This window comes from Chelonia mydas, chromosome 4, assembly GCF_015237465.2.
Source record: "Chelonia mydas isolate rCheMyd1 chromosome 4, rCheMyd1.pri.v2, whole genome shotgun sequence".
Lineage (NCBI taxonomy): Eukaryota > Metazoa > Chordata > Testudines > Cheloniidae > Chelonia > Chelonia mydas.
In genome coordinates this window covers 135,670,569-135,685,791 of record NC_057852.1, presented here as the reverse complement: position 1 = coordinate 135,685,791, position 15,223 = coordinate 135,670,569, and the positions used below count along the sequence as shown (strand labels likewise).

Here is a 15,223-nt window from a genome sequence, read left to right as displayed (position 1 = left end):
GACCATTTTTTTGGACCTTTCTGAATAAACGGGAGGTTAGTTTTCCAAGTATTAAGTATTTTGCTGCTAATAGACGTATCAGTATCCACTAACCAGTTTGAATTTCACGGTTGGTATATGAAAACCAGGATCATCTAACGGGCTGTTTGGTGGCCCTTCCATGAGACCAGTTGATAGTGTTAGCCCAGCTCCCACTAGGCAGGTGTCCACACTACAAAACTCCCAGAATGAGCTGGGAATCTTGGTGGGATGGGGCTGGAGACTCACAGCACCCTTTGGCCCTGCAAATCAGAGTGGAGGCATGTTGCCGGGGGTAGGTGTCCATGGATAAACAGAGGACTTCAGGATCTTGTGCTTTCTGGCTTCTCTCATCAACGCTTGAGTGAATTAAGTAAAAGCCTTTCAATTAAACTAGAAAGACAGTAAAAGGCTACTGCCACCTAGTGGAGGATTTGGGTGACCATTTTCCTCTGAGCAGGGCAGGAAAGCTACTCTGATGTGAGGTCAGAAGGCGATCCGAAATCAAAATCAGGTCAGGTATATTATATAGCCATATACAGGATGTGAAAATAAACTTCTGACCCCACCTGCCCACAGTAACAGTGTGGAATTGGCACTAAGATAAGGGAATAATACAGGCAAAAGGGCTTTCAAAATACACAAATAAAGAGAGAAGGGAGCTGAAAGTTCTGCTACAACAAAGAGGCAGCAGGAAAAAAAAAGACATATCCGTGGCCCAAATGCCAGTGATCTGAATTTGGCACTCACATACCATGGTGATGGGCAGCAGTGTACAAATCATTAGGTAGAACTGTGTTAAGAGAGACCCCTCAAAGAACATGGTGAAAGCAAGACCGTGAACTTGCTCATCCTTGGCAAGGAAGATCTGATTTAGTGCGTGCAGATCTGGTCGCCCCATCTCAAAAAAGATATATTGGAACGGAAAAGGGCAAAACAATGATTAGGGGTATAGAACACCTGCCATATGAGAAGAGATTAATAAGACTGGGGCTTTTCAGCTTGGAAAAGAGACGACTATGTGAGGGATATGGTAGAGGTCTATAAAATCATGACTGGTGTGGAGAAAGTAAATAAGGAAGTGTTATTTACTCCTCCTCAGAACACAAGAACTTGGATTTACCAAATGAAATTAATAGGCAGCAGGTTTAAAACAAACAAAAGGAAGCATTTTGTCACACAGTGCACAGTCGACCTGTGGAACTCTTTGCCAGAGGATGTTGTGAAGGCCAAAACTATAACAGGGTTCAAAAAAGAACTAGATAGGTTCATGGAGGATGGGTCCATCAATGGCTATTAGCCAGGATGGACAGGGATGGTGTCCTTAGCCTCTGTTTGCCAGAAGCTGGGAATGGGCAAAAAGGGATGGATCACTTGATGATTCCCTGTTCTGTTCATTCCCTCTGGGGCATCTGGCATTGGCCACAGTCGGAAGACAGGATACTGGGCTTGAAGGACCTTTGGTCTGACCCAGTATGGCCATTCTTATGTTCTTACATCCCTTTCACTCATGGGCAGGTTAAGACGCATCATCCATATTGTAAGGTACAGAGATTTTTCTTAGAGAGACTCTTTTTTTACATTGTATAAAATGACTCCTGAGGGCCACGCTTGGGGAAATGTGACGTTATGTTGTCTCACCAGCAAAGACACCGCTAACAATAAAAATCCCCCAGATCCTTTAGTTATTAAATGACGTGATTATAGAATGGGTCATTTGTAACATCCCAGTTAAAGTAGCTTCCAGTTCCGGCATCGTAAACAGAAAGCACCAGCACTCGGGGCACTGATCTGTAAATATTGCTCCTGGTCTCTCTGTTCATGTGAATGGGTCTCAGCTTGAGAACATATTCACTTTATATTTTGTAGGCAAATGTTTCAATCTGCGAATGTTTGATTTATTTTAAGTAGGCTCCCAAAGTACCGTACGGTCTTTGCAGATTGTCTGTGTTTATACCCGGCATGGTGAGTCTCTGCTGGAGTTCATACTGGGTCCCACCATCCATTCCAACCCACCTTTGCCAGTTGCTCATGTGACGCGGACTAATTCCTTTTGGGATGAAATTTTGCACATTTGGTCTTAGCTCTAAAGTCGCCGCACAGGGAGCGAGATGAGTTAGGTGCGCTGAGTGTGATCCTGTCTGAAACCGCAGGTACGTCCCCAGGGCAGCTAGCCCATCCCTTGTCCCCCCGGTGCAACCGCAGTGATGCTGCTATTTTTAGCAAGCTGGCTTGATCGGAGATATTGTGGATACGTCCCCAGGAGCTGGGACGTACACTTCCCACTGCGATGTAGACATACCCTCAGAGGGGAAAACTCGAGACCTGCTGCCCTCTGCCAAGGCATTGGAAATGATTGAACCAGGGACGAGCCCTGGAGCAATCCTAATGGCTAGCCAGTGACAAACTGGCCTGCCCCTGGAACATATGCTGACCCAGTCGTCGCACACCTGGGGCTTGCCCGCTGCACATCCAAATCTCCCCGCGGTTACTGAGGCTGCATTCACCCAATGCCTTTTGAACCTTTGGAGAATTTTCCCGTCTGCCACCCCACTGAATGCGTGAGAGCGAGAACACATGCATGCGAAGGGATCTGAGTCTCCTCTCCTCTCGCGTACGCCGCTGCCCTCCCCATGGCAGGCAAGGCAGCCGCACCACACTCAGCTGCTGGGAGACAGAGGGGAATCAGCAGCAATGCAGTAGGTCTGTCCATGCAATGGATTGCCAGGGCACGGAGCCTTGCAGGGCTGATCCACTGCCTTTCATCTGGGATACTACAGTCAAAAAGCCAGATTTTCCACTGGTGTAAATCGCCTTTGACTTCAGTGGAGCTCTGCGATTTCCATGGGTCACAAAATAGGGAAAGAAGACATAGCCTCGGTTCATTCCTGGGGCTTTTCCTCTGCCAGTGTGGGGCAAAGGGGGCACATTGCCCGCCCGGTTCCCCTGTAGGTGAATCTGTAGAGCTGCATGGGCAGCTTTGGGAGGCTGTGGGGTGGTGTTGCTACACCCTGCTACGCAGCTGCTGCATTCCACTGTAGGTGCATTTCAGCAGGAGGGGAGGTGACTGTATATTGAAGTCCTGATTTTGCAGTTTGGACTTGTGCCCTTGAGGTCAATGGGAGATCTGGCTGAGTAAGGACTTCATGAGCGGGCCCATTGTTTGTAAGGTGTTTGGTGATCTTTGGGGAAGCCAGGCCACAGGGCTTGTGTATTTAAGCAAAGGCTTATTCAGAGCTTGGCCCGGAAAGTGGGAGATGTTGTTGAATTGCTTTGATCTTCAATCTGGGAGCATCACACCATGACTCTCTCTCTTTCTCGTTCTCTTGCAGAAGGCATGACAGAAGCCGTGAGTTCGGGCAGAGATTGCCTGCAGGCCGGGGAGTCCTGCACCAATGATCCCAGCTGCAGCTCCAAGTTCCGGACCCTCCGGCAATGCATTGCGGGCAACGGCGCCAACAAACTGGGGCCAGACGCCAAGAACCAGTGCCGGAGCACGGTGACGGCCCTGCTGTCCAGCCAGCTCTATGGCTGCAAGTGCAAACGGGGCATGAAAAAGGAGAAACATTGCCTGAGTGTCTATTGGAGCATCCACCACACCCTGATGGAAGGTCAGTCGGTGCCACGTCTCCGCGGGAGGGTTCTCTAAATAGGGTCTTAAAAAGGAAATTTGGGTTGGTGAAACACTCCAGCTCCAGCTCCTTCTAGCCACAGAACAGGATCCGCTTAGGCAGCAGCCGGGCTAGCTTCCTCCCCACTTGATGTGAGCAGAGTGAAACCTTCTCCAGACAAGTTGAGTCGCCATCCAGATGCTGGCCTCTCTGCTGAGACGCCCACCTGGTTTGCAGTTAGTGCTGGCTCCGGTGGTGGTTTTTCATGCCCGCTCGGATCTGAGCTGAGACCCACCTACCCATTTCTCCCAGGTTTCCCACCAGCCACATCCAATGATAGAGACTTTTGGATCCTTCAGTGGACCAGCAGTGACTTAGATATGACAGGCTCTGCAGTCAGTCCCCTGGGCCACTCAGGTCGGGTCTACACCTAAATCTTAGGTTGCTCCAGTGACTTCACTCAGGGGTGAGAAAAATTCACTCCCTGCGTGGCGTAGTTAAGCCGACCTAAGCCCTGGTGGAGACAGCACTAAGTTGACAGAAGAATTCTTCCTTCAACCTAGTTACTGCCTCTCAGGGAGGTGGATTTGCTACAGCAACAGAAGACCCCCTCCCATTGCTGTGGTAAGAGTCTACACTACAGCGTTGTAGCTGCAGAGTGTCTAGTGTAGACATACTTCAGCCCCGCTACTACCACTGTCTAGAATGGTGTTAGCAAGGTCAATTCTAAAGCACTTAGAGGAGACGAAAGTGATCAGGAACAGTCAGCATGGATTCACCAAGGGCAAGTCATGCCTGACTAATCTAATTGCCTTCTATGACGAGATAACTGGCTCTATGGATGAGGGGAAATCGGTGGACGTGTTGTTCCTTGACTTTAGCAAAGCTTTTGACACGGTCTCCCACAGTATTCTTGCCAGCAAGTTAAAGAAGTATGGGCTGGATGAATGGACTATAAGGTGGATAGAAAGTTGGCTAGATTGTCAGGCTCAATGGGTAGTGATCAATGGCTCCACGTCTAGTTGGCAGCTGGTATCAAGTGGAGTGCCCCAAGGGTCGGTCCTGGGGCCAGTTTTGTTCAATATCTTCATAAATGATCTGGAGGATGGTGTGGATTGCACCCTCAGTAAGTTTGCAGATGACACTTAAACTGGGAGGAGAGGTAGATACACTGGAGGGTAGGGATAGGATACAGAGGGCCCTAGACAAATTAGAGGATTGGGCCAAAAGAAATCTCATGAGGTTCAACAAGGACAAGTGCAGAGTCCTGCACTTAGGACGGAAGAATCCAATGCACCGCTACAGTCTAGGGACCGAATGGCTCGGTAGCAGTTCTGCAGAAAAGGACCTAGGGGTTACAGTGGACGGGAAGCTGGATATGAGTCAACAGTGTGCCCTTGTTGCCAAGAAGACCAATGGCATTTTGGGATGTATAGGTAGGGGCATTGCCAGCAGATCGAGGGACGTGATTGTTCCCCTCTATTCGACATTGGTGAGGCCTCATCTGGAGTACTGTGACCAGTTTTGGGCCCCACACTACAAGAAGGATGTGGAAAAATTGGAAAGCGTCCAGCGGAGGGCAACAAAAATGATTAGGGGACTGGAACACATGACTTATGAGGAGAGGCTGAGGGAACTGGGATTGTTTAGTCTGCGGAAGAGAAGAATGAGGGGGGATTTGATAGCTGCTTTCAACTACCTGAAAGGGGGTTCCAAAGAGGATGGATCTAGACTGTTCTCAGTGGTAGCTGATGACAGAACAAGGAGTAATGGTCTCAAGTTGCAGTGGGGGAGGTTTAGGTTGGATAGTAGGAAAAACTTTTTCACTAGGAGGGTGGTGAAACACTGGAATGCGTTACCTAGGGAGGTGGTGGAATCTCCTTCCTTAAATATTTTTAAGGTCAGGCTTGACAAAGCCCTGGCTGGGATGATTTAGTTGGGGACTGGTCCTGCTTTGAGCAGAGGGTTGGACTAGATGACCTCCTGAGGTCCCTTCCAACCCTGATATTCTATGATTCTGTGATTCTATGATATCAGAGTGGCTACATCATGCCTCAAGCTAAGGTGAGCCCTGGGGGTAGGGGTATGTGTGCAGAGCTGCTATCCCAGCTGCATCAGCTGAACCATTTCATCTTCCAAGCCTTTGGTCTAATTCTGCATTGCCCCCTTTACCTATGATCATTATGACATAGTGCCCAGAGACCCCAGTCAGGCTCCATCATTCTGGGCTCTTTACCAACATCCACTGAAAACAATCCCTACCCCAGAGAGCTTGCAGCCTGCATTGTAACGACTTCTCTGGGAGTTCCATGTGGAAGGCACTTGGGATCCAGCCCCAAATTCACTTGGGTTCATTTCTCCCCAGCTGTGGGGTGGGGAATGAATTATTATTAAGTGATTTTTCCCAAGGCTGCAGAAAGCATCAGTGACAGAATATGGGTGTTCCTGCCCCCCCGCTCCACCGCCATCCCTGGCCTGTGCTGATACCACCTGGCCACAACTCACACATTAGCACAGGGATGTTGTGTTTGTGTTTCCAGCACTGGGAAAGAAATCCAAAACACAGGAGATACTCTGTGTGGGTAAAGCACGGAAACTGGGAGCCAGGAGATCAGGGGTCATAGATTTATACATTTTAAGGCTAGAAAGGACCATTGTGATCGTATAGCAATCTCAGCCAATGATTCCTGCATGAAGCCCATATCTTCTAGATGAGCTAGAGTTTATTTGTTTGTTTCATACATCTTGATTTAAAGACACTCATTGGTGGAGAATCCACCAGAGCCCTTGATAAGTTGTTCCAATGGTTAATTACCCTCACTGTTAAAAACATCCATCTTATTTCTAACCTGATTTTGTCTGGCTTTAGCTCCCAGCCATTAGATTTTGTTATGCCTTTTCTGCTACATTAGATCCCTTCCCATATAGGTACTTATAGATGGTTCTTTTCCTAACTGTGCTTCAGTTCTGCTTTCTAACCTCTAGTAAATCTCTTTACTGCTTCATACCTCAGTTTCTCCATCTGTCTAATGAGGCAAATAATCATTATCTAACTCCCCAGTGGCTACGAGACTTAATCTGTAATGTTTGTGTCCTGGGTAGAGATCTGTAGCTGGGGAAGGGCAAGTGCATTTTTGTAAAAAAAGGAATAAACTAAAACTGGTTTTGTTGATTTTATATAAATGTCCCTTTAAAGTCTGTGTTGAAGAAATAATGTGGTGTGGGTGACAAAAAAACCCAACAACCTGGGCGTTGTCATGGATCACAACCTCAACAAGAGTCAGCAATGCGATGCTGTTTCAAAAAAAGCAAATGCAATTTTAGGTTGCATTAACCGAGGCACAGCATGCAAGTCACAGGAAGTGATAGTACCGCTCTACTCGGCCCTGGTGAGGCCTTGGCTGGAGAACGGTGTCCAGTTTTGGTCACCAGTGTATAGAAAGGATGTGGAGAAACTGGAAAGGATCCAGAGGCGAGGGACGAAGATGATCAAAGGGATGGAATGCAAGCCATATGAGCAAAGGCTGAAGGAACCGGGTATGTTCCGTTTGGAAAAGAGGAGATTGGGGGGGGGATATGATAGTGGTCTTCAGACCCTTGAAAGGTTGCCATAAACAAGGTGGAGAAAAGTTGTTCTCTCTTGCCACAGAGGGCGGACAAGAGGCAATGGGTTCAAACTACAGCATAGCAGATTTAGATTAAATCTCAGGACAAACTTCCTGACGGTAAGAACAGTAGGAGAATGGAACAGATGCCTGTGGAGGGTGGAAACTCCTTCACTGGAGCTTTTCAAAAGGAGGCTGGAGCCACCTGTCTTGGATGGTATAAACACAACAAATCCTGCATCTTGGCGGGGGCTAGACTAGATGACCGTGGCAGTCCCTTCTAACCCTGTGGTTCTATGGTTCTAAACCAAATTCTGTTGAGTTTCCTGCCTGACAGTGTCTTTGGGATGTGTCAGATTTGGGGTGCATGCTCCTGACACTGCATTTCATCCCCACACGGTGCAAATATTTGAGTAAATGTTGATTTAATATTTTTTAAGCACCCTTATAAAAGTACACATCGGCAGCGATAACTCTCCCCAGTCAGGCCTGCCAGTGTTTTATGCACCATGAAAATTAAATGAGGAATAAAACGGACGCTTCCAACCAGAGGCTGCAGAACAAATAGGTTAATAAAATGCTGACAGGAGCAGAAAGCAAAGGTGCTGAGGGTGACGCTTGGATCAAGAGGCTGTGCAGAACAAAGTGAATGGCTGCCCAGACCTACCAGGAGCAAGGGCCGTGTTGCCCATCTCCCAGAAACCTGAGTGCAGCTCTTAGGCCAAACCTACCAGGTGCTGAGTGCCGTAATGTGAAGTCATTGGGAAATAAGGGGGCTCAGCGCCTTGCTCGATTGGGCCCTTCTTTTGGGTTGCTTTTTGGTTGAGTTCACTGTCAATGAAATCCCCAAAGCAGGGCATTTCCAGGGCTATTGTGGAGAGGTACACAACCCGGGGTCTCTGCTTCCATTAGCTATTGTTGTTAATTTTCTGTGTTACTGTAGCACATAGGAAACCAAGTCACGGGCCAGGGCCCCATGGTCCTAGGTGCTGTGCAAACACAGATCAAAAAGAAAGTCCCTGCCCCAAGGGGCTTCCGATCTAAGTATAGGACAAGAGACAACAGATGGGTACAGACAGAGGGGGAAGTACAAGGAAACAATGAGACTATATTGGTCAGCATGGTGGGCAGGAGGTTTTAAGAACAGGTTGGACAAACACCAGTCAGGGATGGTCTAGGTTTACTTGGTCCTGCCTCAGTGCAGGGGGTTGGCCTTTAGGACTTCTTGAGATCCCTTCCTGCCCGACATATCTATGATTCTATGAATAGTCAGCTCTGAACCCCTTAAATCCACAAACATATTCACACCTTATAAAATAACAGTTCGGATGTGATCAATGGTATAAACATCTAACTGCAAGTCACAGGGCATACTGCAAGCTATTTAGAAAATGTACTAAATTATCCTAATTACAAACTATGCAGAGCTATCGAACACTTCACTTACCAATATTACGTCAGCCTTGCATAGAATGCAGGATAAGATACAGGAATGGGTATGGCACGTAACAAACCTGAGGATAACCCCATAGTGCAGTCACCTGTACAACAGTTGGATTTAGACACTGATAAGTAGGTGTCCCTAACTCCTCCTATGCCCGTGTCTGTCGGCTTCTTCTTTCTCTAGTCAGATGACCTCACCTGTCAGTGGATTGTTCTGGTGATCTGTCCTCTTGTGCACGATGGTTTCTGGTACCATGCTCTCATTTTGGCAGTCATGTCTTTCTCCAGCTGGTGTGTATGTCACATCAGTCTGATCAGCCGTTCTCAAGTTTTCAGGATCAACAACATCCTCATTTCCCAGACGCAGATGAAATGCTTCTGCCCCTGGATTCACTCACTATTAGAGTCCCTGGAGTCCAAATTCCTGTCTTCATTGTGATCTCTTATTGGGCTAGTTGCCTTGTTCACTGTGTCTTCCTCTGTGGTTAGAGGGTGGTGTTCTATCCCAGGGTGAGAAGTCAGAGGAAAGTGAAAGATTGCGATGAAGAACTCTAACACATCCCTTTCCAGCTTCTGCTTTTACTTCATCGACTACCCTTTCCTTTCAAATACTACATGAATCTTATCTTCCCAGGAGGATCTTAATTTTCCTGCTCCCTCTCTCTCTGAAAGGTTCCTGACAAGTACTCTGTCACCTGCTAAGAGGTCAGCACCATGCGCTTTCTGTTCATAACGATTCTCACCATGGGTAGCAGATTTTTTAGAACATTTTGATGTCCGTTCATAAGCTTTCTTCATCAGCTGTTTCCATTTCTCAGCATAATCGTTATGGTCCTCGGTTGTAGATTCCAAATTCATAGATAAAGCAAATGTGACGTCAATGGGCAAACATGGTGATCTTCCATACAAGAAATAGAAAAGTGCAAACCCTACTGCCTAATTTCATGTACAATTACAGGCGTAATTTACCTTATTACGTGCAGTGGCAGATTTAACAGCCAGCAAATGCTGACCCGGTCCCTCCCATCTCCTCCTCCCATCTGCCAATGATAGAGGAAGAAAAAGATGGGCCCCAGTGCAGGTTTTTATTGTGGGCCATCACATGGCCCACATTGAGATAGATAAACTCTCACTTTCCTCAGCCCCCACTCTCATCCCTGCCTCTGCACCCCTGCTCTGCTCCCCGATCCCTCACGCCTGCCTAGCTCCAGGCCATACTGTCTGCTCTCCCTGGCCCAGGCCCTGCTCCTGGGCTCCTGCTGCTAGAGCCATCGCCACTGCTCCCGCCAAAGCCAGAACTGTTGTCATGGGAGCCAGAGCCGCTAACCACCGGAGCTAGAGTCAGAGCCTCTCGGAAGAGCCGCACACCAGTTCCTGCTGCCCCTCGTTTGAATTTGCCCCCACAGTGGGAGGTGAGGCTCTGCCATTGGCCATCCCACTCATCAGAGTTCATGGCGGAGCCACCATTTTGGAGTCTCACTCACCAGGCCCTTCCTAGAGGTGTCAGCCAGCCGCAAACAGTGGCAGCAGCCTGTGCCAGGCATATATTATGCAGCCGAGCAGCCCTGAGCCTGCAGGGGGTCCTCCAACTGCATGGGCCCGCAAGCAGCTGCATAAGCTGTTCCTCTGCCCTTGCCAACTGCTCCCCACCACTCGATTCTGGGGCCTCACCCTCACAAATAACGGAGTCAGTCACCCTGGCAAGGGGCCCCCTCACTGTCTCGGGGCTGATGCAATTGTATGGGCTGCATGTGTCTTATGCTGCCCCTGGCCATCAACCCCCATTTTTATCAGGGTCCCAAGAGATCCACACCCACCCGTCTTGCAATGCCTTTGCAAAATCGCTCAGCATTTGGGCATGCCCCGTAGCTGGTAGTAATAGAAGTTTCCTACCCCATCCTGCAGGGGTCACAGACACCGGGCACACTCCGGTGCCGAAGGGCTGCCATTGGGAAATGTACTTTGTTTCCTGTAGATGAACAGGTCAGCAATGACGCAGGTCCAAGCAGCCTTCCTGCTGAAATAGGTTTGACGTTCCCATCTGATCAAAATTGCTTTCAAGATTCCGTTTTATCACGACAGCCGTTGCGTATACTTTTACAGATTACTCCTTGCCAGCCCATTGAGCAATAGGCCAAATGGAAAGTTTCCTTCTTTCCCCTACATTTTGCCACTTTTCATCTTCATTTTACAGAATGAAAAATTGATTGTATGAAGGTTTGCATGTCAAGTGGCTTAGTTTATGCAGATCTTTCAGATTACGCATACGGTCACATGTGTTGCCCATTGGGTGATTCAGAAACTCGGAAATCAACATGGCTAACAATGATTGGAAGACTATGCTAAAGTCAGCGTTCATGGGAGGAGCAAACAACATGCGCAGTCACGTGTGGAAGCTCTGCAGGTCACGAAGGGTCACCGCATCAAAGCCTGTTTTGATAAACAAGCCTCTGAAAATATTAAGAAATGTCAAGTACTAAAAATATTGCTTGGCACAGTCAAAACGTTAGCTACTTTAGGTGTCACCTTCCATGGGCACCGTGAGGTGCTGGAGAGCAACAAGTGTGTTATTTACCTGACCATCAGAAAGCTACTTGACAGACATAATACAACTTTTGCCCAAAATATCAGCGACACCAAGATAGTCAAATACTTGAGCAAGACAATTACTGATGAACTTATACGTCTTTTAGCAAGTGGTGCATACTGAATAGTGGCAAAGAAGCTTTTTTTTTTTTTTTACTGTCATTGCAGATGAAGTCATGTATATTCGCCATGTTGATCAAATGGCCATTTTGCTTCGCTTTGTTAATATTGATTGTGTCAAAGAAGTGGCAGATATAAAAGAGCAGTTTGTAAGCTTTGAGCAGTAAGTGAAGCAGGTGCTGCATCCTTGTGTGACCAGTTAACTAATGTTTTATCCTGAAAATATGGATTAAACCCCAAACAGATGTCTGGACAGGAATAGGATAGTGCCAGGGTTATGGCTGGAGATCATGGAGGATTGCAAGCAAAAATGAAAGAATATCCTTCAGGCAGGGGAGGCAAAGTGTAGGCACCATACATCCATTGCCCAGCACATCACACAAACCTAGTTTTGGTGCAAGCTGCGGAAGGTAAGGCCAGGCCAGATCTAAAGGTTTTCTTCACAACTTTGCAGGAAATATATAAATATTTCACAGACTCTAACCATCGATGGGAAAAATTAATGATTAAGTCTAAAGAGAATCTTTATCTTCTTTATCTGTATCATGCTTGAGAGAGTACAGCTTTGCAAAAGGAAGAGGAAATGATGATGCATTTCAAGCCCTCACAGAAGTTGACAGGATTGATGCTGCAGATGAAATTGAACACGCGTCTGAAGAATGAAGGAGACCTTTACATCTAAAGGTACGCTGCAAGTCTAGATGGGCAGCTTGAATGAAATGAGGCAATGATAGTAAATTTTGAGAATGTAATTGAATGCCTAGAAGATTAAACTGTTGCTGAACGCAGGAGTGGCGAGGACATACAAGCAAAAAGCAACCTGTCTTTGATGGCTTGGATGGTTTACCTCAATCTATTATGGTGGCACAGGATCTTAGTTATCACAGCTACAGCCTCTGGAATCCTACAGTCAAAGAAAATTGACTTGTTCCAAGTCCTCTGGACATTTAAGAGCACAGTGAATGAGCTCAGCAAACTCAGAGCTGAAGAAAAATATGATAAAATTGTAAAAACGTCTCAGAGCAGGGAAGCAATGGGTTTTGAAAACACAAACTATCCAAGCCACAGGAAGAGATGCGTATGCCACATGGATGATGAATTTGCACACGATTCTGCGTTAGAAGCAAAGGATAACCATCAAAGAAAATATTTTGAGGTCTTAAACAATATGATCGTGGAACTAAAACCTCAGTGTGAGGGATTTCAAGAAGTAGCTCCTCTATTTGGTTTCTTCCATCCCAGGCGACTTCATAATATAACTTTAAAGAAGGAAGTTCTTAAACTGATGGGAAAATACTTATATTTTTCTTTTAGACTTGGTTCATGAGATTGTCTTTCAAGATGTATTATTTTACAAAGGGCACATAAGTGTTCATTTTGTTCCTTGGAGTCCGGAACTACTTGAATTTCAGTGTGTCAAGTTCTCTTGATGCTGTTTTACCAGAAATGGAAATGTTGTGTTGACTTTTTCTCACCATACCAGTTGGAGTGGCTAGTGCTGACTGCACAATAAGCACATTAAGATGTGTCAAAAACTACATGTGGTCAGTCATATCACAAACATGGCTGAGTGTCTAGTGCTCCTTGCAATTGATAAAGATGAGACAGCTGGACAGCATCGTAGAATAATTTGCCGAGGAAAAATGTCGCCGTGGTGTGAGGGTCCAAAAATTGGATATACACCAGCCAACATAATTTAGGTGAGAGTCCACTTTTGTTTAGGCCTGTGCTTTTTGTTTTATGGGGTTTTTTTTTTCATTTTTTATCTTTAAAAAAAGCCTAAATTGACGTGACCATTGAGCCCTAAGCTTCATGTTTGGTAACCAGGCTCTGACCCTTAAATCTGCCCCTGATTTAAGAGAGTCCTTCCAGTTTGACTTTTATTCTTCTGGTAAGGTTCTCAACATAGGATTTAGTTCAGCCTTTCTACCTAACCATTATCCTTTAGGTGATGTGCGGTTGTGCGAGATGTTTCAATTTTACAGTCATGCTGTAACCTTCTGAATAAATTATTTTCAAACTCTGCCCCTTGGTCATGATGGATCCTTTCAGGAAAACCAAATAAGTAATTGAAGATCATGTTTGCTGCAGTCTTGCCTGACTTGGTGGTGGTAGGGTAGGGTTGGACAAACCCAGTGAAGTGATCCACTATTACTAGGATTTATTCATATCCTCCTTTGCTTCTGGCTAGATGCAAGAAGTCCATTGATACAAGCTCAGATGGTTCTGTTGTGATGATTCCACTATGTTAGTGGAACTGTGGAAGGCTGGTGAGGTTTTGTGACACATGTACAGACTCTAGTGATATGATGTTCAATATCCCTCTTCATCTGTGGTCTCTTGTGAGACTGATTTTTTGCTCTACTCCTAAATGTCCCATCTCTTCGTGTAGTTCTTGATATACCCGCCTTAGGGTTTTTCAAGTGATACAGCTGATTTCATAAGTAGGTTTTCTGCTTAAGTATTCCATCTGTATCCAAATGCAACCAATGCCATTCTCACATCAGGGCAGAGATCTTACCACATCCCCCTGAGCTCTTTTGGTTGTTCAGTGTATGCCCCAAGGACTTACAATGAAGAATTTTAGCAACAGCTGGATCTTCCTTCTGAGCTGCCAAAATGTCTTCTCACAGAATAGGCGTTATGGTGGATTTAATAGCCATGGAGAAGTCTTCTGCTGCCAAAGGGTTGGTAGTAATAACTGCTAACCAAGAAGACAGCATTAACAACATCTGTGCATTTTATCATATATTTTTCCACATCAAGGGGCATTCTGGATAAAGCATCTGCAACCACATTAGATTACCCTGGACAATATCTAACTTTGACGTTAAAGTCAACTAATTCTTCAGCCTAACAGTGTGCTGTGGCATTCAGCCTGGCAGAGGGGAGGACATAGGTTAATGGTTGTTATCCCTGTAAACTGTGAAGGATTGTGTGTAGTGGAGGTAGTCACAGAATTTGTCAGTTACAGCCTGCTTCAAAGCTAGGAACTCCAGCTTTCCTGAACGAAGGTGATCATTTTTCTTAGCTGCAGTTAGTATTCTTGATCCATAACCAATGGCTCTCGGTTTACTTTCCTGGCGCTGGTATAAGACTGCACCTAATGCCTTACTGGAAGCGTCTTCCTTTTCCAGGTCCACTTTTGACGGTGTTGTGTGTCAGATTCCCGTGGAACAGTCAACAAGTCATAGAAATGGCGTTGCTACTTGAAAAAAGTCTTGAAGTAGCTTGGATAATAGGTGAGGAAGCCTAGCAGCTTGTGAAGTTCCCTGAGGATATTTGGTGGCTTATCTGCAAAATCATGAACAGCCAAAATGTCAGCTGGATCCATCTTATAACCTTCAGCAGATACCTCAATTCCCAAGTAAAGTACCTCTCTCTTAAAGAGCTCACATTTGGCAGCTTTCATCTTAATTCCATGCTTCTGTAGCTCTTGCAATACTCTCCTTACATTCTCCATGTGTTCTTCAATAGTGTCACTGCGCACAAGGACATCATCCAGGTAGGGAATGCACATCTCATCCCTAAATTCTGCAAGGTTTCAGAGTAGCAGCTGTGTTATTCTGTATCCGCAAAAAGAAAAGGAGGACTTGTGGCACCTTAGAGACTAACAAATTTATTTGAGGCTAAGCTTTTGTGAGCTACAGCTCACTTCATCGGATGCATGCAGTGGAAAATACAGTGGGGAGATTTTATATACACAGAGAACATGACTCTCATTACAGTGTGTATGGTAACACCCATTGTTTCATGTTCTCCATGTATATAAAATCTCCCCACTGTATTTTCCACTGCATGCATCCGATGAAGTGGGCTGTAGCTCACAAAAGCTTATGC

At 46.1% G+C, this 15,223-nt stretch overlaps 1 protein-coding gene across 1 annotated transcript in view; it reads left to right on the top strand.

The window, feature by feature from the left end:
- Positions 1-15,223, top strand: part of GFRA4 (GDNF family receptor alpha 4) — a 134,418-nt gene that overhangs the window by 78,898 nt on the left and 40,297 nt on the right. The window contains exon 2 of the mRNA XM_037898360.2: positions 3,351-3,629. Within this exon, the coding sequence (XP_037754288.1) occupies positions 3,351-3,629 (279 nt within the window). The remainder of the gene's footprint in view (positions 1-3,350; positions 3,630-15,223) is intronic.